The sequence below is a fragment of the Wyeomyia smithii genome, chromosome 3, assembly GCF_029784165.1.
Source record: "Wyeomyia smithii strain HCP4-BCI-WySm-NY-G18 chromosome 3, ASM2978416v1, whole genome shotgun sequence".
Lineage (NCBI taxonomy): Eukaryota > Metazoa > Arthropoda > Insecta > Diptera > Culicidae > Wyeomyia > Wyeomyia smithii.
Window position 1 is genome coordinate 237,432,144 of NC_073696.1, and position 27,051 is coordinate 237,459,194.

Genomic DNA, 27,051 nt, shown 5'->3' on the forward strand with positions numbered 1-27,051 from the left:
TTTTTACACTATTTATAGCTATTTATTATAACAGCTATTATTCAAACTAAGGATGTTTTTTTAAGAAAATGCAAATTTATCACTAGCATTAAAAGTTACTTAATTTGTTCAAAGGCAAATCACAAACGTGATGAAAATTTGGTTTAGGGAGGTAAATACATTCACTTTAATATTTTTCCCTCCTAAAAAAGGTACCAAAGGTATAAAAGTGCTCCAAAGGGTCAAATCTCGTATATCAATCGACTTAGCATTTTCTGTATGTGTGTGTGTGTGCGTGTGTGTGTGTCTCTGTGTGTGTGTGTGTGTGTGTGTGTGTGTGTGTGTGTGTGTGTGTGTGTGTGTGTGTTTGTGTGTGTGTATGTCAGTAACGCTCTCCCAATCTCACTCGATTTTATCAGAGATGGCTGGACCGATTTCCAAGGAATTGATTGCAAATGAAAGGTCTAGTTGTCCCATAAGACCCTATTGAATTTCATTGTAATCGGATTTTTAGTTTCGAGGTTATGTATCAAAATGTGAAAATCAAGAAACTTCATTATCTCAGAAACTACACAACCGATTTGATTAAAAAATTGAACCAAAAGAACGGGCTTGTTTTTTGAACCATTTGTAAAATAATTTTATAATGATTGGGCATGTAGTTCAAAATTTATGCAAAAAACGTTTTTCAAACACTGTTTAAACTCACTCACTTTTCTCAGAGATGGCTGAACCGATTTTCACAAAATTAGTATCATATGGCAGGTCTTGTTGCCCCATAAGACCCTATTGAATTTTATTGTTATTGGACTTTAACTTTGTCCGTTATGTATAATAATGTGAAATCAAGCTATGACAAGAAACATGTTTCTAAGACTGCATGAACTCACCCACCTTTCTTGGAGATGGTCCGACCGATTTTCACAAAATAAGTTGCAATAGAAAGGTCTAGTTGCCTGATGAAACCCTATTGAATTTTATTATAATCGGACTGTAACTTTGTCTGTTATGTATCAAAATGTAAAAGTTATGAAACTCCATCATCTCAGAAACTACACAACCGATTTGAACAAAATAGGTACCGTGGAATGGGGTGAAATTGATCAGTGGGTGGAATTGATAACCGGAAAATTCGTGACAAAAAATACTAATCAAAAGATATTGCTCTTACACAAGGATGGAAAAACTCGTATCGCATAACAATCATTCGGGTATCATTTCTGAACGTGCTATTTATAAACTTTCAATCCTAGCAAACCATCGCTATTAAAAGTTACACATTCTCAAGCTTGCAAGAGACAACTTAGAGCAAAGAAATATATGGAAGCTTTCTTTGATGATTTTGTTTCAGTATTGCCTGCTTTAGGCGGAGCAAGCAACATATAGCGAGTGTTTCACGAAAGAATCGTAAACGATTGCACTCAAGCGATCGCAATGATTCTTTCAAATGTTGGTTGCTTGTAGGCGTAATTCGGCTACTTCACGTCGTGCTTTCACCGTGATATACCACGATGATTCTTGGTGATTTCAAGTATCAGATGCTAATGCACCATGATACAATTTCCGTAAGCATTGATGATACATATTTGCTCCGGCAAGCAAACAATTGAACACAATCTAACGTTCATTTGGATTCATAGTTTTGTATCACTTCTCGCGATAATGTTGAATGCAAGTGAACTTGGATACAATAAAAATTATCGTGTTTGAATCATTCAGTCTCCTTCTATGGTATTCGGAACTCTTAGAAGCGAAAAACAATCAGCAGCGTTTCTATGGAAAACTTGTACGCGAGTGGAGATAGTTGAACGATAACTGATAAATCAACGAACACATTTGCATGAAAAATTGCAAGTGAGTGAACTTTTCCATGCTTGCTCTTACAACACTAGGCAATGTTAACGTGTCCCTAAACGCAACTTTTGCATGATTCACATACCTGTCAAAGGTAACCCTTGCATGCCCGGTACCATTTCTCTTATCTTCGAAAAATTCTTCGAACTCACTCAAAACTCATCAAATTTGATCAAACAAGTTTCCAAATAACAAAAAAAGTATTGAATTTACTTAAAGTAATCATAGTTGAGGGTTAATTACGTTAAATTTGGAGAAGTGAGTAAAGTTTGATAAAAGCTCAAAAAATGTAATTTTCAACAATGAGCATTCCATACCAATAAAGAAATACTGATGAATTCGCAGGAAACCACAAAGATTTCAATTTCAGAGCTAGTTTTTGAGCTTTTGCAACAAAACGAATTGAAATCGGTCTAACGACGATCAAATAAGAGCAAATTTTGCAACAAACAGCTCGTGAAGCAAAATAAACAAATTTTAACCTGAAATATCGTTATTTTCGTTTCCAAACTAGCTGTAAATGATATTTTTCAGCACAGAAATCATCACTTGTCTTTAGCATATCGAAAAGAAATCACATTGCCAAAAGAATGTATGGATTTCAATAGTGATCAATTTTACCCCAATTTACCTCATTGTACCTTATAGAATTATCGAATTGATTACACGAAGTAGACGATAGAAATTTCACCAATAGCCAAAGAGGCTTACTGGAGCACATACCAGTACTTGTTTTAAAATTAAACTATTTCGGGAAAAATATACATGAAGCTAGGTCATTGGAAATTGTTATAAAAATTGATCAATTTCACCCCGTTCCATGGTATCAAATGAACCGACTGTCTTCAAAACCCCTGAATAACGAACTGTATGATGATTGAACATGTAGTTCGAAGGTTATGAAAAGAAACATATTCAAAAAACTTTTTTAAATTCACTCGTTTTGCCAAAGATGGCTGGACTGATTTCAACAATCTTAGTTTTAAATTGAAGGTTTAGTTGCTTTATTGGTAAGTATTTCATTTGATTATAACCCTGGTTGACAAAATCGAAAAAAACGCTGCTCTAAAGCTCACAATAGCTGCCCTAGAAAGAAAAAAAATCTCAGGAAAAGCTATAATTTTTCATTTTGTCTTAGTTTGACCTTCGGGGCCCCACTTGTGACCAGTGTAATCGGACTTTTATTCTAACCATTATGTGTTAAATTGTAAAAATATTGAAAGTCTATTCTCTCAAAGATTACACGACTTATTCAAAGAAAACAGGTGTCAAACGAACAGGTTGTTTCTCAAACTTACAAAGAATCAAAACCCAAAGACTGTTTAAAACTAGCTGCTTTGAGCAAAGTTTGAAATTAGGAGTCATTATGATAGAAAAACTAAATACATATATCACGTCAAATTTTACATATTCGCCATCGAAATACCCAGATCAGGCATTTCGGCAATTTTATGATTTTATGATTATCAGGCAACCAGAAGTGGTCATCTGGATTAAAAATGGGGTTTGAGGTCAGATTCTGGCCACTGGGTATAATCCAGGTTTCAAGAACCCATATTGAATGGTATTTGCCCATTCATTGGATGCCCCTCAGAAACGATCAGTAATATCAACTGCGTTACAGAATTTAATTTTCACTGATAAGATCATTCAAATAAATGTATAAGGAACAACATTTGATTATAAATTATTTAAAATCTACTGACTAAAGTTGACATAAACAATCTAAATATTCATACGCAGTATATGAGTACAAATCGATTATATTACGATTAAAAACAAAATCGCATCATGTATTTGAAAGAATTTAATGTTATTTGCATGTATGTGTGCGTGAATGTTATATTTTAAATGTTCGGTATAGTTGTGCTGTTGGCTACCAAAAATTTGTTAAATTGAAATTGTAATTATCGAGGTGTATTTTTTAAGTGTTGGTGTAAATCTATTTTAACAAATAATAAGTTCGAATGAGAGAGGCTGGGTCTCACCGCTGGGTTGATTAATTTAGGTTTTAAATCGTGCTTGGCCGTAATTTTTACGGGAAAACATTTCCATTTATATTTAGCACTAAGAATAGGATAGTATTTTATTTATGAAATTCTATAGTAGGGACTCACTCAACACCAAATCGTATATAAAAGAATGAAAATTATCGTAAATATATCTCAACGAAGTCGAAGTCGTATAAGGTGCTAATTATCATGCGCAGAAGTTAGTTTTTAGTCGTATATAATTCCGGAACCATACTGATTCACGATTTCAGGCTTAAATGCAAATGTTGACTGGGGAGATGAATTTTTGGTTTTTTATCTATAGAATATATAGATCTATAGGCATGCATAAAGGCGTCATGTTCTCCAATTTTTCAGATTCGAATAAAATTGCTTTTTTTCATATTAGCCCCAAAAACTAATAATAATTGAGAATGATTTTGGTTTTTGGGATAATTTTTACTATAACCCAGTTCGTTGCATCTAAAAGACGAATTTCCCCCATTCATATAGAATCAGCCTAAATTAGTTTTGGGATGAATAGTCAAGTAATTTTGCTCGAATGGTTTTCATTCCAAAATTAACTAGAACTAAATTATAAAAAGGGTCTAATTATTTCTAAGCAACAATTCTAAGCGAAATCGTCTCGAAAGTGCTGAAATCTGGAAACTGTTCGTTTAATTCAAAAAAAAACTTTGTATTTGCTCTCTAATAGAGGACACATGACTTTTACACAGAGTTTTTAAAGCGGCGTATATGTTGTTTCGGATGTAATCCTTGAAATAAATTTATCTCAAAAGCTTTCATCTCTACTAAAATGTTGTTTACGGAGGAGTTATTAAGAATTTCTCAACTTGAAAGAATACATTTTAAAAACAAATTTAGAACTTTTTTCAAATTCTGAATGAAAAGCTCATACTTAATGTGTAAAAATAGCATCTTTTGATTTTTTTTAAATTGTGATAAGGTAAAATTGGTGTCATTTTGACACTTTTAAAGCCTGTCGTTAGATGGAACAAAAATTAGTTGTGATTTTTTTAGAAGAACAAACTCTTGTGCGCAACTGAGTTTTCGCTATTCATCAATAGAAGGTAACAGCAGTAAGTGCTGATTGATTTCGAAACATCTAAAACGTGATGATATCCGACACGATTTTTTGTGGCGTCGTCATATACTTTTAGCTGTATGAGAAGGCTGAAGCGCATCGAGAGTTAGAAAAAGTTTACGGAAATGCTGCTCTAAGGGAAGCAACGTGCCGTGATTGGTTTCGTCACCAAAAATCTTTGAATAGAAGAAGGATTTTCTCTAATGAGGGTCCATGTTAAACGCAAGAACAGCTTGCATCGGTATCAGAAGTTGACCGTCAAACCGATTGCATGCTTTGGGGATAATTCAAGGCAATAAACTTGGATTACTTATGATTCGAAACGAAGGTACGTTGAATGTAATTTTTTTGTCAGTGAATAATTGCTACAGCGGCGAAATAGAAAAGATTTTATTAATCGCATCGTGACGGATGATGAAAAATGGATACATTACAGCCATCCAAAGAAACTGAGAAACAGTATCGAATTCAATCGATTCGGTTTCCAAAGGATTTCCTTCGTTCTTCGATTGGAAGACTAGAGGACGCACAGCAAAATGCGGAAAATTGGGATTTTTTCACACTGAGTCTTGTTAAATGCATATTTGGACCAAAAGCTGAAAACAAGGCCAAATATCGAAACTCTCAGTGCCAGTTCATTCCAAACTAAACAACCATTTACTACCTTTCTTCCTAAGTACAGCCAACACTACGGCATACAAACGATTTGTTGTTGTTTTGCTCGCTCAAGTGTACAACGACACGTCCACTGGAAGTATAACTCTAAGTAGTTACATATAAATGCAAACATGCAGATCTTTAGTCTTTATTGTCTATTTGATTATTGTTGAAAGAGGATGATTCACTCAGAACTGGATCGACCAATAGTAAGCAGTGCTGCGACCAGTCGCAGCGCAGCAGTCCGCGATTTCAAATATATGGCAGCCTTCTAAAGCGGCCGGACCAACAGAGGAAACCGGTGGATTACGCAATGGAGATTATAGATCCCCTTCCACAGCGCCAGATTTTGGATCTTACATCTGTGTGGGAAGCACTGTCACACAGACATGTAAAAACTCAAATTCATTTGAAAATGGAGGAATGAAAATGTGTTTCCACATCTCAGGACTACATCATTCGTTAGTTTACTATCAAGAAACTGGTTACTATTTACTGTTAGCGTTAAGTATATAAACACAGCACCCGTGATTGGTTCGAAGTAACTTTACAAAACGAATAACGAACAAACTGTAATAAAAGTGGTATATCGTTGTTTTCGTTCAAAGTTTGTACAACTCATAATTCATAGTTTCGAGTTTGAAAATTAGCGTTGGAAAATAGCCACTTACATCTAAAATTAAAATTTGCCATTCTCATAGAACTTATTTGTGTCTATTAAGTACATATTAGGACTCTTGAAGATATGTTAAAAATAAACCGTGAATCATCCAATTAGTAGAGTGAAATCAAATTTCAAGACATGTGAACAAATGATATCGTTTTGAAGTGCTGTGAACAAAGTATCTGAAATTTTTTGGCGAGTGACAGAATTTTTTTTTAACTATTTCATATTCAAATGATTTTGGGACGCTCAGAAGCGCCTTTGGTGTGTTGCAATATTTACGCTGGGCAATTCTGTTTAATTTCTCTTCATTGCAGGTTGCCATTTACATGTAATGTTAGATCTGTTATTTCAACATTTTTTTCCATTTTCAGTACTTGATCAGCTACTAAATATCCCATAACAGGAGGTAGATAGACGGGTGCTCCAGACGGGTGCAGCAGTTCCTGAATTCGGCCTGGATTGGAACCCGTTACAAGATTAATAGAATTTTACCCTTCCCTTTTTTACTGAAACCAGTCGTTACAGTCCGTATGGTACTGTCTTAGTTAAAAGTTCAGCTTTTAATGTCAGGCTTTGGAGAGAAACTTTAGGGAAGAAGGAGCCTCGTAGACGACAGAATGAAAAAAAACCAAACATTTGTTCGCCGTTTTCAACATTTTTACTGGCCGCATTTGAAAAATAAACACTAAGGAGAAAAACTAAATAATTTTACCTGTCGTAAACCGGGGTGACTTTGATCAAGGGGTGATTTTGATGACTCTTCCTCTTTTTTGAATTTGTGATAAAAAGTGTTCGTAGAGCTCGGAATTTGTCGTAATCTTCACTGATTGTGTTTGGATATGTGATAAAAAACAACAAGCTGCGACACGTAAAGTTCTTCAATTTTGTTTCCGGATTAGTTCTTAAGATGAAAACGTATTATCACAGCGATTTTCATTATTATTTAGACAATTTTTCCCCCAAAGGTAATATTGAGACCCACCAGTTTCAACATGTTTGCTACTTAACGACAACTCAAGACGTCACGTAACATGCAACTTTGGGCTATTGAATAAGCCATATTCCCTGTGAACTAGTTTTTGGTGGTTTTAGACCCCCTCCCTCCTCTTAAACAATCGTTCATATATATTCTAAAAATTTTGTATGAATCTTAGACATTCGCCAACATGTCACAATGTGAATGACCTCCGAATTGCTTCTCAAATTGACTCATTAAAGACGTCTTAGACTGTTCAAATTTGTTAAAGCGGCAAAGTTTCACTTCAAACAATGAAGTGGTCAAAGTCACCCCGGAATGATGATTGATGTAAAAGTTCTAGGGCATATTTAAAAACAGCAGAATTGCTTCTAAACTTTTGAAATAGTAACTGGATCTTGCTGAATGCACGCCAGTTCTCATTTTGAAAGTATCGAACACTGTAGTATTCAATATATTCCTAAAATATTAAAAATATATTCAAAGAAGTGTTCAAAGTCACCCCAGGTGCAAAAAAGCTATTATCGTTAATTTTTCCAAATGAAGATTTTCGGTAAGCAAACACACAAGTTATAACCGAAGTTTAATTCAAATGGATTCGCGAAATCCGTTTATAATATTAAAGTTATTTGGTTGGGTGACGTGCACAAATTACGTAACGTTAAAAATCTAGATTTCAGACCCCTTCTCTCCCCTATGTAACAATAAGTAACGGTTGATAAGACCCCTCCGCTAACATTACGTAACGCCGACGTTACGTAATTTGTGAACGACGCCTTATTGGTAAATTTATCCTGAAAACAGAAACGATTTTAACACATGATCCTCCCCACGATCAATCAAACTGGTCGACAATTTTACCCTAGAGCTCAAACTGCGAAAATGTAAGAATATGGCTTTTTACCCTTTCTATGAAATTTTGGTACCCTTAGCCATTTCGGAAGTGCGCCAAAAGGCCGCAGAGTAATTGCATGCCGGGTTCGTCGCTCCAGCGTTTGCTTAAGCTTATGAGAAAACTTCATAGAAGTCTCTGTATACTTGACGCACTTCCGAGGTGGCTTTACCGATCAAAAAAACCGTTTTTAGGCACTAGGCTCAGGAAATTTACTATATGACAACACAAAGTTCCTCGTGTTTTTTTTTGAGATTTTCAATTTATAATATTTTTTTTCTCATGGTGTAGGGAACTGCTCCATTATTCATCTCAGCCCATAAATTCATCTCATACAACATGAAAACACAATTGAAAACAGCAAAAAACGCATATTTTCTAACTAAACCAATCTGCTAATTCATGAAATGCATTCTGCTTAGTTCACTTTTAATTTCTCATAAAGGAGAAACTTCAAAATTCACTTAAAAGCTCTAAATTTGATATTATAGTCGGGGATTTGTACTCGAAAACTCATTTAATTCAATCACCTACCTCAGAAAACAAAATTCGCGCATTGTTCTACACGGCTACAACGGGACTCGTTCAGCAGCCAACCAAATTTTTTTCAATCACTAGCGGACCACTTTTTATTTTAATTATTGAACAAAATAACTCAGTACACTAAGAATACTTTAAATTTTTGAAATGTTCACATCAAATTTCCGAAAACAAGCTGATATTAGCAGAAATATATGAGATGAATTTCTACAGTTCCTAAATTTGAACTGTATGTATTTTCATTTGTTTTCACTGTGTTGGAGAAAATCAAGAGTTGCCAAATCAGTTTCTGGTAATATTTCGTTAATGTAGAAAAAATCATACTGAAAATGTTGAATTATTCCGACATAATTGACAAAAATCGACAGCACTGCAGTGGTTACCTTGGTTACCAATTTTGCACGTAAACAACTACAGCGGATGTCTAGGTAACCTACTAAGACGGGCTGCGGCTACATTCATTCATGATAATGTGATTCATGTGTGATGAATAAGGGGGTGTCTTGAGATGAATAATTGGGCAGTGATTCAAGTTTTGAGATGGATATGGAAGCGTTGTGAAAAATGATTTGCTTTACAAAATTTAGGATAAATCTAGCTAAGTTTACTAAATATACAATGCTGAACGATTCCATAAGAGCATGTAAGCGTATTTTGTTTATTTGTTCAATGATTTCGTGAAAATTTGGTGTTTAACCCGTCATTCTTCGCGAATATCGGCTTAATGAGATGAATAATTGAGCAGTTTCCCTATATTGGTTTTCTGGCAAGACAAAAATTACTGTCTACAACTTTGCCGAAAACAATATACCACATAAACTAACCGTTCTGGTATATTTTTTTTGTTTTTAGAATTTTGTTTTACCACCTAAAATCTAATAAATATCTGTAATCATCAAAACCATTTTATATAGGTCCTTCGTAATAAAAAGTTAGTATTTTTACCTTCAAAAATAAACGATTTAGAGCTGTTTTACCTTTTAAACTGAAGTGGAAGTAAAAACGCCTAAAAACGCTTTACGCCTAGTTCGCAGATTCAATAATTGAATCTTGGCTCTTGGTAGTCTCTGATTCACATTCTCGAGTGTTCAGTTTTAAGCCAAACTTAGTTTACTCATAAATAAAGAAAATAAATTTTCAAAATTTTAGCCAAAATAACGCCAATAAATTTCAAATTTTGCCCCCCCAAAAAAAAACAAAAAGAGAAAAGGGCGTATTTTTCAAATGAAAAATATCGATAACTTTGAAAATGTTCCTTTTGTCAAGTTTTAAATGTCGTCCAAAATCAGTTTTGATGTAAAAATTGAAATAAAAAAGTGTGTAAAAATGCCGTTTTTTCAATTGCTATTTAGTGAATTTAGTGAAATGTTCTCAACGAAGTTGTTTAAAATTAACTACAGCATTGTATACAAATTTTATTTCTGTCTGCAAAGATAAGAATTCGATTTTTATTCCTTAGACAATTTTGATCATTCTATATTTTGAAAACATGAAAATAAGCGCTTCATCACATATAACAAAGTATGAGAAAGTTTGCTCTAGAATATGGATATCGAGCTCAAGATCGAAATTTCCCCCTTAGCTCGTATCCTGTACCACTGTGAAGTGGTCTGAATACCTGTGGAAAAGTCTTATGTACTCTATTTGAAAATAAATACAAAGTTTCATCCAAATAAATAATGTTCGTTTGAGTCTTTACTATTTTCAGGACGAATTCGCTAGGAATCGCTTAAATTGAAGTTTTTAAGTTGTGATCAAAAGCAGTTGTAGAAATTTGCTGCTATTTGCAATGCAAATGTTTAAAGTTTGCTTCTTGCCAATGGTAGTCAACATATCAGCGCCTTCTGCTCAGGATAGTTCAGCATCTAACCGTTAAAAAACCAGTAATGGGTCATACTCACCCCTATGATTATAAAATTTAATAGCCTATCAATGGTGGTCCGCTTGAACACGGTTTTGCCCGAGTTCTGCATCAGCTTGGTGTCCTTGCCGGCGAAGATCACCACCCCGTAGCACCACTGGGTATTGCGGATGATGCAACCCCGCAGCAGGATCTTGTCGTTGTCCAGCGGATACCGTTGGTTCTTCCAGCTCAGGATGCCCTCGAACTTGTTCAGCAGGTTGTTCGGTGGTTCGCACACAATCTCCCCGTTGAACTTCCACAGCAGGTCCTCCTGGTTGCCCATGACGGCCGTCTCCATGAGGCACTGTTTGCACTTGAGATTTGTCTCTCCGTCCAGCTCGGCCGTTTCGATAAAGCAGAGCCCGTTCGGTTCGCTCGACGATAGCAGCAGGATATCCGCCGCGACAAACTGATCGTTATCCATGCGGATGATATCGCCGACTTGTACGCCGGACCACCGTTCGTCCACCAGCTTTCCGTGCCGCAGTGTTTTGGAGCGGCGATTGTTGACCTGCGAGTCGGACATGTGCCGTTGCTGAAAATAGAAAGCACAAGCGGTCAGCTTTCACAGTGTTCCGGTAAAAACCGCCCGTTGGTACCTACAAAGTCATCGTACGCATCCTTGATGGCTGTCAGCATCAGTACACCGATCAGGGGGATGGCCGTCGTGACCGGTGTTAGCGACGAGATGGCCGGTATGAGTTGCAGGATCAGCAGGCATAAAAAATAAAAATTGGCAAGACGTTGGAACTGCTCCAGCAGGTTCAAAGGCAGAAAAGTTAAAATGCTATATTTGGACGTTTTGATGTAGTTGTTCTGTAATATTGGGGTGGAAATGCGAAACATGAGAAAACACTTGTTTGTGATGTTGTTGGGGATGTTTTGCTTACCGCATATTTAAACTGTGTGTTATACTCTCTATCGTTGGCTCGTATTCTACGTTCATTTTCTGCAAAAGAAGTGCAAAATATTTTTCTATTATTCCTGGGCTACGTGACTAACAGCTATCAGTTAGAAGTACTTAATAATATGGTATAAGTGTTTCAATCATTGAAAAAATAATGCAGGGATAGCGATATTGTCATCACACATCAAGATAAGTATGTAACCTCCGTAACTCAATTGTACTTCTACGTATATGTGCTAACGACAAAGCGGGTCTGAAAGGTGAGAAAGCAAAAATGGGACAAAAAAGACTGCAGTCGCTGAACACAAATGGATGGCTGCTGGGTGAAATGTGATTAGTCCTTGTTTGCCCCTGAAGTGGTGGTGCAAATCGATAAAACCGATTATAGTGATGGATGTTTCCGTGGCGGCAGATGAAGTAAAGCGGAATGAATTTACAATCGGGTAGGATATAGCATAGTGTAGAAGCTTTTCACCTGAATGGAAATTCCGTACGTTGCGCTGGGAGTGAAATTCTTGATTGTTTAATGCGATTTTTCTAACCTTTGATCGATGGAATATAAGGCAAATAGTGATAAGTGAATTTGGAGAGATTAATTCAATTTATTCTTTACTTAGTTTTCTTCAGAATTTTCCGTTTCAACATTCAAACGCTTCAAAGTTAAGTTGCTGAGATTTATATTTAGTAAACGGTACACATTTTTAAAAAGTTGGGACGACACGATTAAAGTAAGTAAAAAAAACAATAACAAGACATCTATAAATAATAACAGGATAAGTGGAAAGACAGAACGAAGACCCACAAGGACGGGAGAATGACAAGACAATAACAAGACAATAACAAGACAATAACAAGACAAAGACAAGACAATGACGAGACAATGACAAGACAATGACAAGACAATGACAAGACAATGACAAGACAATGACAAGACAATGACATGAAAATGACAGGACAATGACAGGACAATGACAAGACAATGATAAGACAATGACAAGACTATGACAAGACAATGACAAGACAATGACAAGACAATGACAAGACAATGACAAGACAATGACAAGACAATGACAAGACAATGACAACACATTGACAAGACAACGACAAGACAATAACAAGACAATGACAAGACAATGATAAGACAATGATAAGACAATGTCATGACAAGACAATGACAAGACAATGACAAGACAATGACAAGACAATGACAAGACAATGACAAGGCAATGACAAGACAATGACAAGACAATGACAAGACAATGACAAGACAATGACCAGACAATGACAAGACAATGACAAGACAATGACAAGACAATGACAAGACAATGACAAGACAATGACAAGACAATGACAAGACAATGACAAGACAATGACAAGACAATAACAATGACAATGACAAGACAATAACAAGATAATGACAAACAATGACAAAAAAATTGATAAGATAAGGACAAGACGAGAACAACAATCTCAGCTGTTGCAACAGGAATATGTATTTTATACATACTAATAGACGCCAGGCATAAATCACACAATACTACATAAAAAAATGTTTTGAAAAATTACATTGAAGAGACAAAAAATAGGATATGTTGCATGAAATTGGGAAAACGTTTATTTAGCGTACTATCAAAATGATATAAAATATGGAAAAATTCTAAAATAAAATTGAACTGCCATGCAGAATTCAGCGCACACAAATAAATAACACAAGCACACCAAATGTCAGCGGATTACCCGCAAAAATCGACCGCAACCGGCCCGCTCCATTCGATATGTACGATTGTCCACGATCAAACGACGACTTGGTGTCGCTTTTGTGGATCTGACTTTTGGTCGCCTTGGCAGTGTTCCACATGCCAAGCTTCTCCAGCACCGTCACGATCGAGGCCTTAAAACCGTACTGAATGTAGCCACTACCACTGTCGGCCCCGATCGAACCGTTACCGCCGGCACCACTAGTGTAGAAGCTACCACCACAACCACCACCTCCTGCACTACCGGTATCGGTGCGGTGCCGTCCCTGATAGGAGCAGGTTCCTGTCCCACCGGAACTGCCCCGCCCACTACGTGTTGGCACTCCACCGATACTCTCGCAGCTCTCCAGCACGGGAGCGTCGTCGAGGGTATTGGAGCTTTCATCTACGTGGAAATTGATATCTATCATGCCATCGTTCTCACCGCCAGCATAGAAGTTAACGTTTGGCTCCGAGCGGGGCGGGTAGAGAGGACGAATAGACGACAGGTTGTAGAGGCTACCGCAGCTTTGGGAGTTAGATTTTCGCCTGCTGGTTCTATTTCTGCGGAAGCGTTTTCGCCTCGGAGGCGAACACGGGCGCGGAATTCCCTTGGACGCTGGGTCCAGCTCATCATCGTCATCACTGCTATCCTGCCGTATCTCGAGAATTTCCAGCTCCACCGAATCCGTTGTTGCATTCGAGATGGGCATTTTCCCGCGAGATTCACTATAACACTGCACTGTTCCTCATTTGGCCCGTTTTACCGTCACTTGCGCTAATGTTTTTGTCGAACGTTCGAAGAAAATAAATATTACATTAATGATCAATAACCGACCGATCGCTGTTCAGCCTGGTACCGATAGCAACCACCGCCCCACATTCTCTTGGGAAGAGCAATTTTTAAATTATCTTTATTACATTTTCTCTTATCCTGGAAGAATGCCGGCCAAATGCAAGCAGCATAAGATGAGCATATTTTCCGTTTTCAAGCGACCTGAACCGACGAAGCTTAATTTGTATTTACGAGATGGCGGCGAAAAACTTACGTCTGGAAATTATATTTTCGTGTTCCTCTGGCCGTTTCCGCTTTCAGCTAGGGCAGCGGCTGTCATCAATTTTGACCTTGCTTGTTAGCTCGTGTGTTGATACTGGTGCCGACAGAATTCTATCAGTGGGTATCGTTTGTCCGCCCAGACGACGCCTGGAAGGCACTTAGTTGTCTGCCAATCGACACTGGATGGTAACATAGCGTGAACTGAATGCACAGATTTACTCGGAAGATGCCCCTCCCACACGGTATGAATTCAATGATTGTTTTAGTTAAAAGCAGCAAAAGTAGGGTAAAAGGTTTTGTTCGCGGATTCACTCATATTCCTCATTGAATTACGAGTGGCTGTTTCGAAATTTGTTTTATTCGAGTTTACCATTGAGCTTTTAAGTTAAGCTTGTGTACGTTTACCAGCACCAGTTTTTTTTATTGTTTATTAAATAATCCATCATAAAAATATTGTTCAGTATTAAGTGCTTTTCATTCCAACGATACTGAGGGAGTATGCCGTATATGTTTGTGTTTGTTTGAAACACGAGACACAGGATTTATGTTAAAGGAACTGGGAAAAATGTATCGATTCAAAAAAAAAATATCACAATCTGTTGACAAGCGAAAATGTAGGGCATTGGACCTATAAATCACCCACTTTATTCAAGACAAACAAGTTAAACGTGATACATTTCGATGTGATACTTTAACGTAGTACAGTATATACTGTATAGTGCACAATATACATTGTGTTACACATTCGGGTTATTACAGCCAAAATAACGTATCTAGTCGTGTTAAATATGAATCTTCTAATGGGTGCCCAAGCCCTCAAATTCGTCTCCCAAAATTCCAATTCCTCCCACCCAAAGACCCATTTTTCGCACACCTCTGAAATTTGACGGAAATGCAAATTATCGATCGCTAAGCTATTTTAAAAGATTCCGTTGCTACTTAGCTGTTATGAAGTAGCAAAATAAAACTAATCAACATACGAAAAATAAAATCAAATCAATGATGCAATTAGCTGGTCAACAGTGAAAAGCATTTATTTTACTCATCACTAGCTGAGTACCCGGTCTTACTTTGGATTCAATATCAGCACTTGTTGTTATGGTGGCTTAGAAGTTTTTGAGCTGTGATTGGTTGAGTTCGACAATTGATATTTTACATTATATTGAACCTATATTTTTGAACTGGATTGTAAGAAGATCGTTTTGTCAATCAGCGGACAATATGGGATCCTAATTTAGCCCACTATATTTAGGTAGAAAATTACAATAATTTCTTGAATTTCAAATATATGAAGATGAAATCCTACCAATAACAGTATAACTTAAAGATTTTATACAAAAGTTAATATGAACCTAATGATTTATGCTAACTTTCCCACTGAGATTTTTTTGCCACCCATTATCGTTTGGCAGAAAAATGTGCTCTTTACATGACAGTGTTATTTCGATCATAATTTTAAAAGACATTTTGTGATTATAAAATATTTTTTTGAACACATTCAATCACACGACACATTGCAAATTTGTAATTTTAAAGTGTTAAATGTAAATGTAATCATGTAATCGTTACCCTATGTGCTTTTAGCAGTTTATGATTTGAGACAAATTTAAAATACGTACTTCCAATTCAGATTTTTTGCAAATATTTTTCCTGCAGCGAATTTTTGAGCAGAAAATATAGATTTAAATAAGGTTGCAATAGCCAAGCATTATACAGGGTGGCAATAAGCATCGGGTAGCTTTAGTGTTTTATGCGCGGCGCGCGCTTGGCTTTAGTAAACGACAGACCCACTTTGTAGTAGTGCGTTTTCAGTCGATAAGAGCAGTACAGCAACTACTTTTGACATATCGTGGATTTGTCACATATTGGCTTAAATTTATTATTTTACCAGCTAAACCAGCAAGGTTCGTCCTACCATTTTTTTAATTAAAATAATTTTGAACATTATAATACGATTCCCCATACAACAAAATTGATCTTGCTATTTGCTTATAGTTGGTAAACGTATTACGAATCTGATATTGGATATGTTTAAACTCAAAGGACAAATCATTTGACATGATTTTTGGAATGAGCACATATTCGACTTTTAGCTTCTGTAAATCACCTCAATTCTGGGAATTTGCTCATTTCCAGCTGTTCAAGAAACCAGAAGTCGCCATCTTAGAATTTCAAAATGGTGTCGGAGATCGATTTTGGTTTCCCACAAACCTGAAATCGCTATCTTGGATTTCAAAATGCCATGTGGAGTAAAGCTCTGGCCTCTGGGCATTATTTTGGTTCCCAAAATATCCGTATTGCGGGGTATAGGGCCATTTTTGACACTTTTCCAGAAAAACAGAAGTTTCCATCTTTGATTTAGAAAAGGCGTCTGGAGTAGATTTTTAACTGCTGTGCATCATCCCAATTATTTTAGGACGATTCTGGGATAAATCGGTTGAAATATTTGTTTTATTTGTATTGAATAATACCTTCCCTCCCCTCTTTCAGAGTACAGAGGGGTGTCAAAGCATCATAGAAATATTTTTTGCCCCAAAAAACCTCTATATGCTAAAAAATTATATGCCAATTCTGAAAGAAATTCCAGCAATTTTTATAAAACTCTGTTTTCAAATTTTCAACGATTCTAATTTGAGTATTTTTGGAACCGGGATGATATTTAAAGGCCGTGAACCGACCCAAGTTATGTTATTTTGAACCTTTTCAGGACCACCACATTGTTTCCAGCAAGTTATTTGATTTTCTTCGGGATTATCAAGTATTCAAAAAAGGAAAAGGAGTAATATTCCTAAAATTTACCGCTTCGGATCATCAAATTGATTAACCCTATCGAGTGTACTCCCAAATTTATTACAAGTAATAAGTTCACGTAATGAGGTTTGATTACACTGTGGCAAGCGCATCGCGACTCAAGCCCGCACGTTCGAAATGGAAATTCCGGTCTGTGGACTCGAAAAGTTAGCCAAACTATTGAAATTTACGAAATCCACAATGTAACATTCCTAAACGTTTAGGCTAGAGTTTGACTATCGCTTCATCGTTATCGTGAATCTTTTCAAGGTGAGTTCGGAAAGCGTTCAAAAAGTGAAGACAACGGCTGGATTAAGAAGAAGAAAAAAGAGAGAAAGAGAGCAATGGCCTATGGTAAGAAGAAAGACTCTGGAAAATAAAACGCATTCAAAAACTCAAGTTTTTCGTGTCCGGATTTTTACGTGTCCCACCTTTATTTCGAGTAATGTCAGTAGATTCTGAGCTGTATTCCAATTATATTTTACTGTGACTCAAAATGGGATTGTACTCCCTCGAGACACAAATTGTACTTTTAATTTCAATGGCGCAGGCTTATTATAGAAAAGATAATAGCAAATATTTCTAAATGTGCTGAAAGCAGCTGTTGGAATTTCCATTTTTTCTCAGCTGAACACAAAGCTTAAATTGTACTTAGGTTACACTGCTAAAATTGTTTCTCACAAACGTGACTGAAATGTGCCTCCTCTGCGACATTTCTGCCCTTGACACTGAAAAAACATGCTGATGCCTGCGTTATGGGACAAGAAATCCCACTAATGACGCTACTTACGAGAGGAGTACAATTTTCTCGACAATCACCCAAGTGGATTCGTGCATTTTAGGTAATGTTGGGTCCGGCAAACACGGAGAAAAAATGTCTGAAAAATTTGATCACTTTCAGTCAAAGTGACAACGTTAGTTCAAGCTAGTGAAGTGCAAAACTGGGGGTGTTTTAATTTCACACTTCACGAAGCTTTACAGTTGTTCCTCGCGTGATGAGGGACATGAAACTCCCGTTGACGGTACTCTATTAGTACTTCTTTTGTTCTCTAGCCGGGAGCGTGTGGAGATGTATGTGCATTTAATTGATGGTGTCGCCATCGCCGGTCCATTGTTTCCGTCATCTATTCAAACGTCCACTGGGTATGTCACAATCTAACTATTGCGGTGGCACGAACCGATACTAAGTAAGCAATTTGTTGTACGGTCAGTCACGCTCGGTAGCACCGGTTTTATTGTCACGGTTGCCACATTATTTGCGATAATCAATACCAAGTTCGGATTTCATCCGATAGATACAGTAAACCTAATCTTGGCGTAATCCCAGTGGCTGTATCTAAGATTGGCAACTCTGCCTAATAGTCTCATCACTTTAATCGACAACAATGGGTAGAAATGGGCATCGATGAGGTCCCACCGCACACACACGTTGCGGTGCGGAAATCGCTTTTAGTCTCAGTGGACATGCGAATGACACGGACGTTAAATTGGAGTTGCACCGGCATACCATTTCTACTCATGTGGGTGAGTGTGGGACGGGGTTGCTAAATTTGTCCGAGATCGCTATTTATAATTTAATATTGAGTGCTTTGCTGTAAGTGAATTAGTCGAGTGGCGCGCGTCTCCGCCTTCGTACCGCACTACATTGAAATGGCGACCCCCAAAGCGGGGAATCAATTTAATTTGCACGCTTCAATAGGCATGAGATTGTCAACAAATTATTCCTTCGATCGAGGCATCTTTATTTGGCCCAATTAGTAGTGACATGTGAAAATCTATTTTCTACCATAATGATGAGTTATGCGTTTCATTGGAGGAATTCTTCACTGCTTGTTACCGAATGGCTAAATTTAACAATCAAAAATTGAATTTTTGTTGAACAATCATATCACGCGATTGGAATAAGTGCCTAGTTTAATTACCACTACGTGGTGGTTCGAAGTTGATGATTACGTGAATTTGCCATCTTTAAGATACGGTGAAAGTGCCATGTTCTCGAGATTCACTTGAGTGTTCTCGCATTTCAACAATGTCGGAGACGGCATGCACAATAATTAATAGCGTATAAGTGTAGGCATCTGTTTTGACTTGTGGGTTTAATTCTACAACCCTTTCTAACTTGACGAACTTGGGCATGGAGATTAAAAGACGCTTGACTGACACTCAACTTTCTGTTTGGCCAAAACAACATTCAAATGAAGTACCTACTTTTATTTCTGGTATTCTTTTCAGTATAATTAGAAAATACTTCAACTATGTACTTTATTCCGAGAAGGTTAAAAATATTCAACACAAAATTCCTTTAGCTGGAAAAGAAAAACTGTGCAGAGTGCAGTATAATTTAATATGTTGTTTATAGGTAACCGTCCAATTAGCTGGAATTAAACATTATTTTGGATTTGGACAACGTCCGACCGTGTACTGGGAATTCAAAAGCCACTGCAAAGCAAAGGTAGCGGATCCGGAGACTCATTCGAATACTCTTTTTAATTGGGACCCAAAGTTGTCAAATTTGGCAAGAATAGTAGAAGATTCGGAATCCGTCGATTGTTGATCTTTGATCCGTTGATTGAAGTCCAATTAAATGTTCTTGACCACAAAGATCACTTTCAGACATGTTTTATAGACAAGATTGACTCTTAGAGTGTCTAGTTTTCCCTATTTCTGATTCCTTCGTTTTTAGTCAATTCATCATTCAAGGATTATAACGATTCTAACTCATTCAACTTCAAGTATGAACACACAAATACTGGTTCTGGACGCTTCGTAAATTTTTGACGATTTTGTATTCACCACAGAGCATCAGTGGTAAGGTTATAAAAAAAAGAAAGTGAATGATGTTAGAAACGTGTTTTCATATTGAAATCGAAACTGTCCACAATGAGGAATCTTATTGGACCTTATTGGGGAAAAGTACATTTCTGCTTCGTGTGATAGTTTTTAAATTTTTTATATGTATCACTCACTATATTATATATAGTGAGTACTCTGCGAAAAAAACATTCCAACTGTCAGTTATTAGCGGCGATAGCTCATAACAATTCACGGTATATGAATGTATGTATAGAAAAAATTTTTTGACTCAATTATTAGATATTTCGATAATCCATGTTCAGCGATTAGTGATGCTACATTTTTCGGTTAGCGGTTTGACGATTACGGGGGGTGAATTAGTGGATAGCGCGGTTCACCCATCTGCTCAATTATTGGATTTGAGATTAAAATTAAATCTAAGCTGAAAACATGTGTTTTTTTTACTTCAAAGCAGCAGTTTTCTCAGATAAACCGAAATTTTCAATACAGCATTTAGCAGCTAGTTTCTGCACGTAAAATTTGAATGATGCGAAACCACATCAATATTGTACGAAACGCAACTTTCGATTAATTTTGAAACCTTAATAACGAATGTGGGTTTGCCATAACACAATTGATGCTCTAGCGTATTTTCAGTATTTAAGACGGCTGCTTCTCATTGCACTTACAAAATACCCATCAGTGATGAGTAGTTGTTGTTGTTGAAGTTTCTTGTTTTTGGCTTGAAGTCTGTGCTTCATATCCGCCAGCGCTCAGTGATGAGTTGTATATAGGTACTGATATTGGTAGTGCTTTTCAGAAGGCTGTGACTGCTCAAGCAATGTTGAGGATGTGCAAGTACATTGAAGATGGTCGGGTTTGGCTTTACTCGAACATGCACCCGATTTTTTTTCTCTCGGTTGTAGCCCGAACCCGACCCGAACCCGAACCGTAAAACCCGAACCCGAGATTTTTTTGGGAGTCGATTTTTCACACCAATCCGAGGCTGCCCTGAAGCTGAACCTCGAATTGTATTTAAAAGTTAATGATTTTTACAGTTGCATGATATTAGACATCATAATCTTATAAATATGATTATTTGATATAGTCGGATTTCGGATTTTCAAACCCAAGCCCGACATTTTCAAAGCCGAACCTAACCCGAACCCGAAAATTTTTTACCACCAAACCTGAACCCGTCCCTTACCCGACACTTTCAAAAGCTTTCAAACCCGAATCCAACCTGAACCCGACCATCTCTATAGTACATATAAACTGGCGCACGAAAACGAACCAGGGTTTTTTGAGCGCCCTAAAACTGGTTGTTTACTCGAAGAGAAGCTCACCGAAACATTATGATTCTGTGTGTATGATATTTTATCCGTTGTCAAGAATTGTCAATAATAATGCGTTATGCATTTCACAAATTTGTAGTGCGAAATTAGACCAAAGATTGTGTGGAAAGAGAAGCTAAGGTACCATTTTTTTAAACCATTGTAAATTTGAAAAAAAATCAGATAAGACGTCGAACACAAATTACGTATCGCTAAAAATCTAGATTTCAGACCTCCTCCCCCCTGTGTAACGATAGGTAACGTTTGACATGGCTCCCCCTTCCCCCAAAATTACGTAACGCTGATCAGCCTGACCCCCATCCGAAATTTTCAATTTCGAGCAAACATCACAGTTACGTAACTGTCTCTACTACCCCCCTTCCTCCCTCTACGCAACAATGAGTAACGCAGACTCAACACACCTCCCCCCTCCTTCATGCGTTACGTAATTTGTGTACGACACCTAACATATTTTTTCAAATTAAAAATTAATTTTTTTTATCGTTTTTCTAATGCTTGTATTGTTTTTGTAATCTTATCTTCTCTTATTATTCTAATCGTTTTTTAACAATTTAAAATTATACCAGTTGTTCTTTTTTGGGCGATGGTTGAGTTTTTATGTTGCACATATCAGTTTATATTAATCTTTTAACATTATTATTTTGGTCATATGTTTGCAAAATGATAGCTCAAGAGAGCGCAGTCGCAAGGGTACGAAGTTTACTTTGTCAAGGGAATGCTTGTCGGTTCGAACTTTAGTAGAATCAGACCGTTCGATGTCAAAAAAGACTTAAGCATAGGTTGATTCTAAGGCTCTTCAACCACATACCCTTCCTCTAAGCTGAATTGTATAATACCTTTGTTGTGTTCCTCCTAACAAAAAAAGTCCCTCTTATGAATAAAACTGACCAGAAGGATGCACAACGAGTGCTTTCCAGGGATTTGAAAATGGTGGTATTTGGCAGGAGGAACAAAGCTCGCTATAGTAGAGTAACAAGCGTGCAAAAGGAAGAGTGAAAATCACTACACACAAGCACGGATAAATAATTAGCATGCCACTTTTCAATGGAGGTGTTGCTAATAATAGAATAGATATCACGATAGATCAATGATTCTGATCGCAGTGAGGAAGTCCAGAAAGGAAAAAAACGAACAGTTCTATGTAGGTCTAAGTCAACATTGCGGTCGTGGCTTTGCACACAATTTTTTTGTTATTTTTTACTGAAGGAAATACCATTGCAGCTCCCGCTGCTGGTACCCGGAAAAATTATCTCTTCAATTAAGTATTTAATTTGTTCTCAAAATGCAAAAAATGCCAAAATAGGGCATAGCTTTTCAGTGTAGTCAATGCACCCACCATTGATGTTGCCGCTACCGCACAAAGGCAGCTTTCTACTAGAGGAAGAAATGCCGCTGCACCTACCGCTGTTGTTGCTAACACTACCACCGCACGGGTACTCGTTGCCGCTGCAACTGCTGTCCTGCTGCTTCTTAGTTAGGACTGTCCTAGTGACCACCCACTAGTAAACTGATTGGTTTGAGTAGAAGCTGGTTCTTATATATAGTCCAAAGAGTATATTCCTGGGTAACTAGGTATAATATTCCATCAACCGTGTTAGGGGAAGCAAGCATTAAGCAACCAATCAGGAGTCGAATCTACGTTTCAACCGGGTTTGACAATTTCGTTAGTACATTAGTTCGAACAATCAAATTACATTTTTTTTATTGGAGTGAATACGCGGATAACACAGGTGTGGTCCTTAAGCTTAATTTGAAATAATGAAAGATTAAAGCTTTCTAACAATTCTTGTGAACTTTGGTGCCCCTAGCCACTACATTTTTTTTCAGAAACTTAAATGAGTTTTCTCGTAACCATAATGTTCAGCGACGAACCCAGCGAGCAATTAATATGCGACGCTTTGACGTAAGTTGACGCGTATTTACAATGGCTAGAGGCACCAAATTTCATAGGAATGGTTAAAAAGCTATAATCGTTCTAAGGCAACTATTGTGAGCCTTAAGGTATCATCTTTTTCGCTTTTGTCAACCAGTGTAACTTTCCAATCGATTGCTGCAAGAGCATAATAATAAGCATTTGAAAAAGGACAAATTTCATCCCCAATTTCGTTTTTAGATTTTCGTTTTACACCCGTGTAGCCGAACTTCCTGACAGATGTACATCTATCATAAAAATTGAAAAAAAAAACAGGCTTCTCTTACAGGCTACAACACAAACTCTAAACTGCAAGAATGTCAAAAGAATGTCAATCGGTGCTCTAAAAAAGCTGCAGGAAAAGTGAAGGAACTTGGTACACTTCCAATAAAAATTTTCTGAATCACTATAAGTCGTTTGTAAGGTTCCTCAAGGTTTTTATTTGGGCACATTTTTAATAATATTCATAAATGATGTCAAACCTATCCGATATCGAAACATTCGCAGAACGCAACTAGAGCACTCTAATGCAGAGAAAACACAGACATGGCTTTGAAAAATGTTCTAGTTCCTTCACGTAAGTCCAAAATTTTAGAGGCGATGATACTGTAGACCTTACAGTAGTGCCCGGAAGCGAATAACTACAGTAGCAATTCTTCCTAAAACAAGGCTACCCGTGATTGTAGCTGACCCATAATTGTGGAGGCACTGTACTGTGAAATGAATTTTTTTTTCTACTGTGAACGCGTATGACTCACAAACTAATATCCGCGGATGAATTGGAGATGGAAGAAACTATTCACATGTGCAAAATATGCGACAGTATGAGTTGTTCGTAGACTGGAGGTGAATTTTAATACTTTTTAAGTAATGAAATCATTATAAAAGGGAACCTTATATTGTTATTGCTTCAAAGGAACAATTAAAAATTTTGCGTGTGGTTGTAACGGTCATACTCGTGATCTCGTAATATATGCAAAACACATGACAGTATGTATCTTCACTTGAGAAGAATATTATTACTTTTCAAGTAACAAATCTATTGCAAAGTGCTACTTGTAGAAGGCTCTATAACCGAATTTCAGAGATGCACCATTAAACCTGAAGAATTGGTAAACTTTCAATTTTTCTAAAAACTATTTTGCCACTTGGTGACCGAGGGGTCAACAAATTCGATAAAATAAAAATGGCATTATCATTTCTTCTCTATTTCAAACAAATATGTGCATTATCAAATCATATTAAATTTTTAAGACCTTGTGCACCTAGTGGCGTGGTTTCAGCAAAAATTGCTCATTACGTGGAGTACAAGGGGGAAACAAATTATTTGAGACAGGCAAAATTCGGTCAATTTTTAAATGGCCAGAATTTCACGAAAAATAAATTAATTCGGAAGATACCGGAGTTATTTAACTGGAAAATTATGTTAGATTTCTCGTATTACTTGAGAACCGGACGTGACCAAACTATACCGAAAATGTACCGGATTCTAGAAGTTTGTGTCAAAATGTACATTTTTGCAACACGTAGAACTTTTTCTGACATCTTTTTTTAGCTTCATATAAACTAGAATTAGTACTCAAAGAATAAAAATCCGTCGAATAACCATCGAGATAATTATTAAGTATGGGTACTGTTTTAGCAGTTTTTTTTGTTGGGTACAATTTTGCTTCAGATCGCAGCACCCAAGCAAAATCCCTGAATCTTTGAACTGTAGGCCTTATTAAACCAAGTAAGTAACTTTGCAAATTTGTGTTTTGGAAAATTTATCTGGACCAACATTTGAAAAGGTTTGAAGTATCTTGAACTTTTTTTTCAAAAATAAAATATATCTAAATAATGACGAGAGATAGAGAATCGTGGACTATAGACTTCTAGACTAGAAACTTCTAGAAAATTATCTTAACTTTCATTTAAAAATTATCAAACAAAACAAGATGTCAGAAAAAGTTCTACGCGTTGCAAAAATGTACATTTTGACTCAGACTCTTAAAATCCGAAACATTTTCGGTGTAGGTTAGTCACATCTAATTCTCAGTTTTCCAGTAAATGAAAACGGTGAAACATGAAAATTCACTTTTCATGAAGTTCTAGCCATGTAAAAATTGACAACATTTTACCTGTTTCAATCATTTCATCTACCTGTACCTAAGTATTAAATTTATCTAAACACAATTTCTTCTGTATTTCTTCAAATATCTTTCCGACATCCTTGGATACAAGCAATCGAAGAAGCACAAGTTTACAAGTAATATCACTTCATGTCATTCCGCGTCGAACACTCGACAGAAACGGACGTGCAAAGTGGTCGTTCTATTACAATCCGGTCCGTGTGTACGAATAGCCAAACAAAAGAGTGTATTATTCGCGCTAAAGGCCAACTAGATTGTGAGTTGTGTCGATACGTTCTGTACCCGGCTCACAACTTTGGCTGTATTGGTGCAAAATACCAGCTGCAGTTTTGATCTGTGCACCGTGAATAGATCTTTTTAATCCAAGCCCATCAGTTGACAGTCGAGTCCGTGTCGCTGTGCTGAGTGATCTCACACCCGGCTCACTGCTGGTGGCTGTATTGGTGCTGCTGTACTGGTGCTGCTGGCTGCTTTGGGTGCAGCTTCGAACGATCGGACAACCACTGCTGGAAGGAAGAAGTAAAGAGGTACGTGTTCTTGTCGGCGCTAGTGCGCTAGTGCGCTACATTTAGCGCAATGGATATAGATCCCTCGCCTCCCGTGCCACCATCCCCGAACCCCCCTGACCCTGACCCTTCTGTTACCCCCGCCCCTGTTCATTCTCCAGTCCCCCCTCGCCCCAGGCTTTACCCGGACGGATCTCAACAGGGCAGCTATACTGTTTATTTTCGTCCAAAGGCAGGAGTGAATTCAAAGCGTTTAAACATACTGCAAATTGCTAAAGACCTGACGAAGGGGTACAAGGCCGTGACCGAAATTTCCAAGGTCCGACCTAACAAGCTCCGTGTCGTGGTCAGTGATCAGGCACAGGCCAATGCTTTCGCTTGCTCTGAGCTCTTCACACGCGAGTATCGCGTCTACATACCCGCACGAGACGTGGAGATCGACGGTGTCATAACCGATTCGAGTCTGTCTGTCGAGTGTATCCTAAAAAGCGCAACCGGTTGCTTCAAAAATACCGAAACACAGGCGAAGATTTTGGATTGTAAGCAATTGCGGTCCATGTCTCTCGTCGGCGGTAAAAAAGTTTACACTCCGTCAGACTCGTTTCGCGTTACGTTTGCCGGATCTGCACTCCCTAGCCACGTCTCGATCGACCGGGTTCGTCTGCCTGTGCGATTGTATGTACCCCGTGTTATGAACTGCACCAATTGCAAGCAGTTAGGCCACACAGCCGCCTACTGCTGCAATAAGGCACGATGTAGCAAGTGTGGGGAGACTCATGCGGAAGATTCTTGCAGTGTTAATGCTGAAAAATGTATTCACTGTGGGGAAAACCAGCATGAGCTCTCCACATGCCCGGTGTACATGCAGCGCAGAGATAAAATCAAGCGGTCACTTAAGGAGCGTTCAAAGCGTTCTTACGCTGAGATGCTGAAGAAGACCGTGACCACTTCTACCATAACATCGAACCCCTTTGATCTGTTGCCCTCTGATGAAACCGATTCTGACGATTCATCAGCGGGAACATCTTATGCCAATCCTGGGGAGTCTAGGAAGAGGAAAAATGTTTCTTCTCCTAAACTACCCCGTAAAGGTCCTAAGATTTCCCAAAGTGTAATGAAAAGTACGAACAAACCAAACAGTGCTGCGGAAAAACCGAAGCAAACTCCTCCTAGGCTTGCAAATTTAAAGTCCCAGAAGGAGTTCCCAGCACTGCCAGGAACATCTAAAACCCCAGTTGTTCCTTTTGCACATCCAGTTGATGAAACAAACTCTGGATTAGTGAAATTTTCTGACATTGT

At 37.5% G+C, this 27,051-nt stretch overlaps 1 protein-coding gene across 8 annotated transcripts in view; it reads right to left on the reverse strand.

Moving 5' to 3' along the window:
* The window catches only part of LOC129726381 (phospholipid-transporting ATPase ID), a 106,783-nt gene that overhangs the window by 24,941 nt on the left and 54,791 nt on the right, over positions 1-27,051 (reverse strand). For 4 of the 8 annotated variants that reach the window (XM_055683002.1, XM_055682999.1, XM_055683004.1 and 1 more), the window contains exons 2-5: positions 13,209-13,985; positions 11,455-11,513; positions 11,168-11,380; positions 10,563-11,099 (exon numbers count right to left, since the gene is read on the reverse strand). In XM_055683002.1, the coding sequence (XP_055538977.1) occupies positions 10,563-11,099; positions 11,168-11,380; positions 11,455-11,513; positions 13,209-13,920 (1,521 nt within the window). In that variant the 5' untranslated portion in view covers positions 13,921-13,985. Of the gene's footprint in view, positions 1-10,562; positions 11,100-11,167; positions 11,381-11,454; positions 11,514-13,208; positions 13,986-14,256; positions 14,444-27,051 lie in introns of those variants that run through there. The other 4 variants (XM_055683007.1, XM_055683006.1, XM_055683000.1 and 1 more) reach the window with 3 other exon arrangements.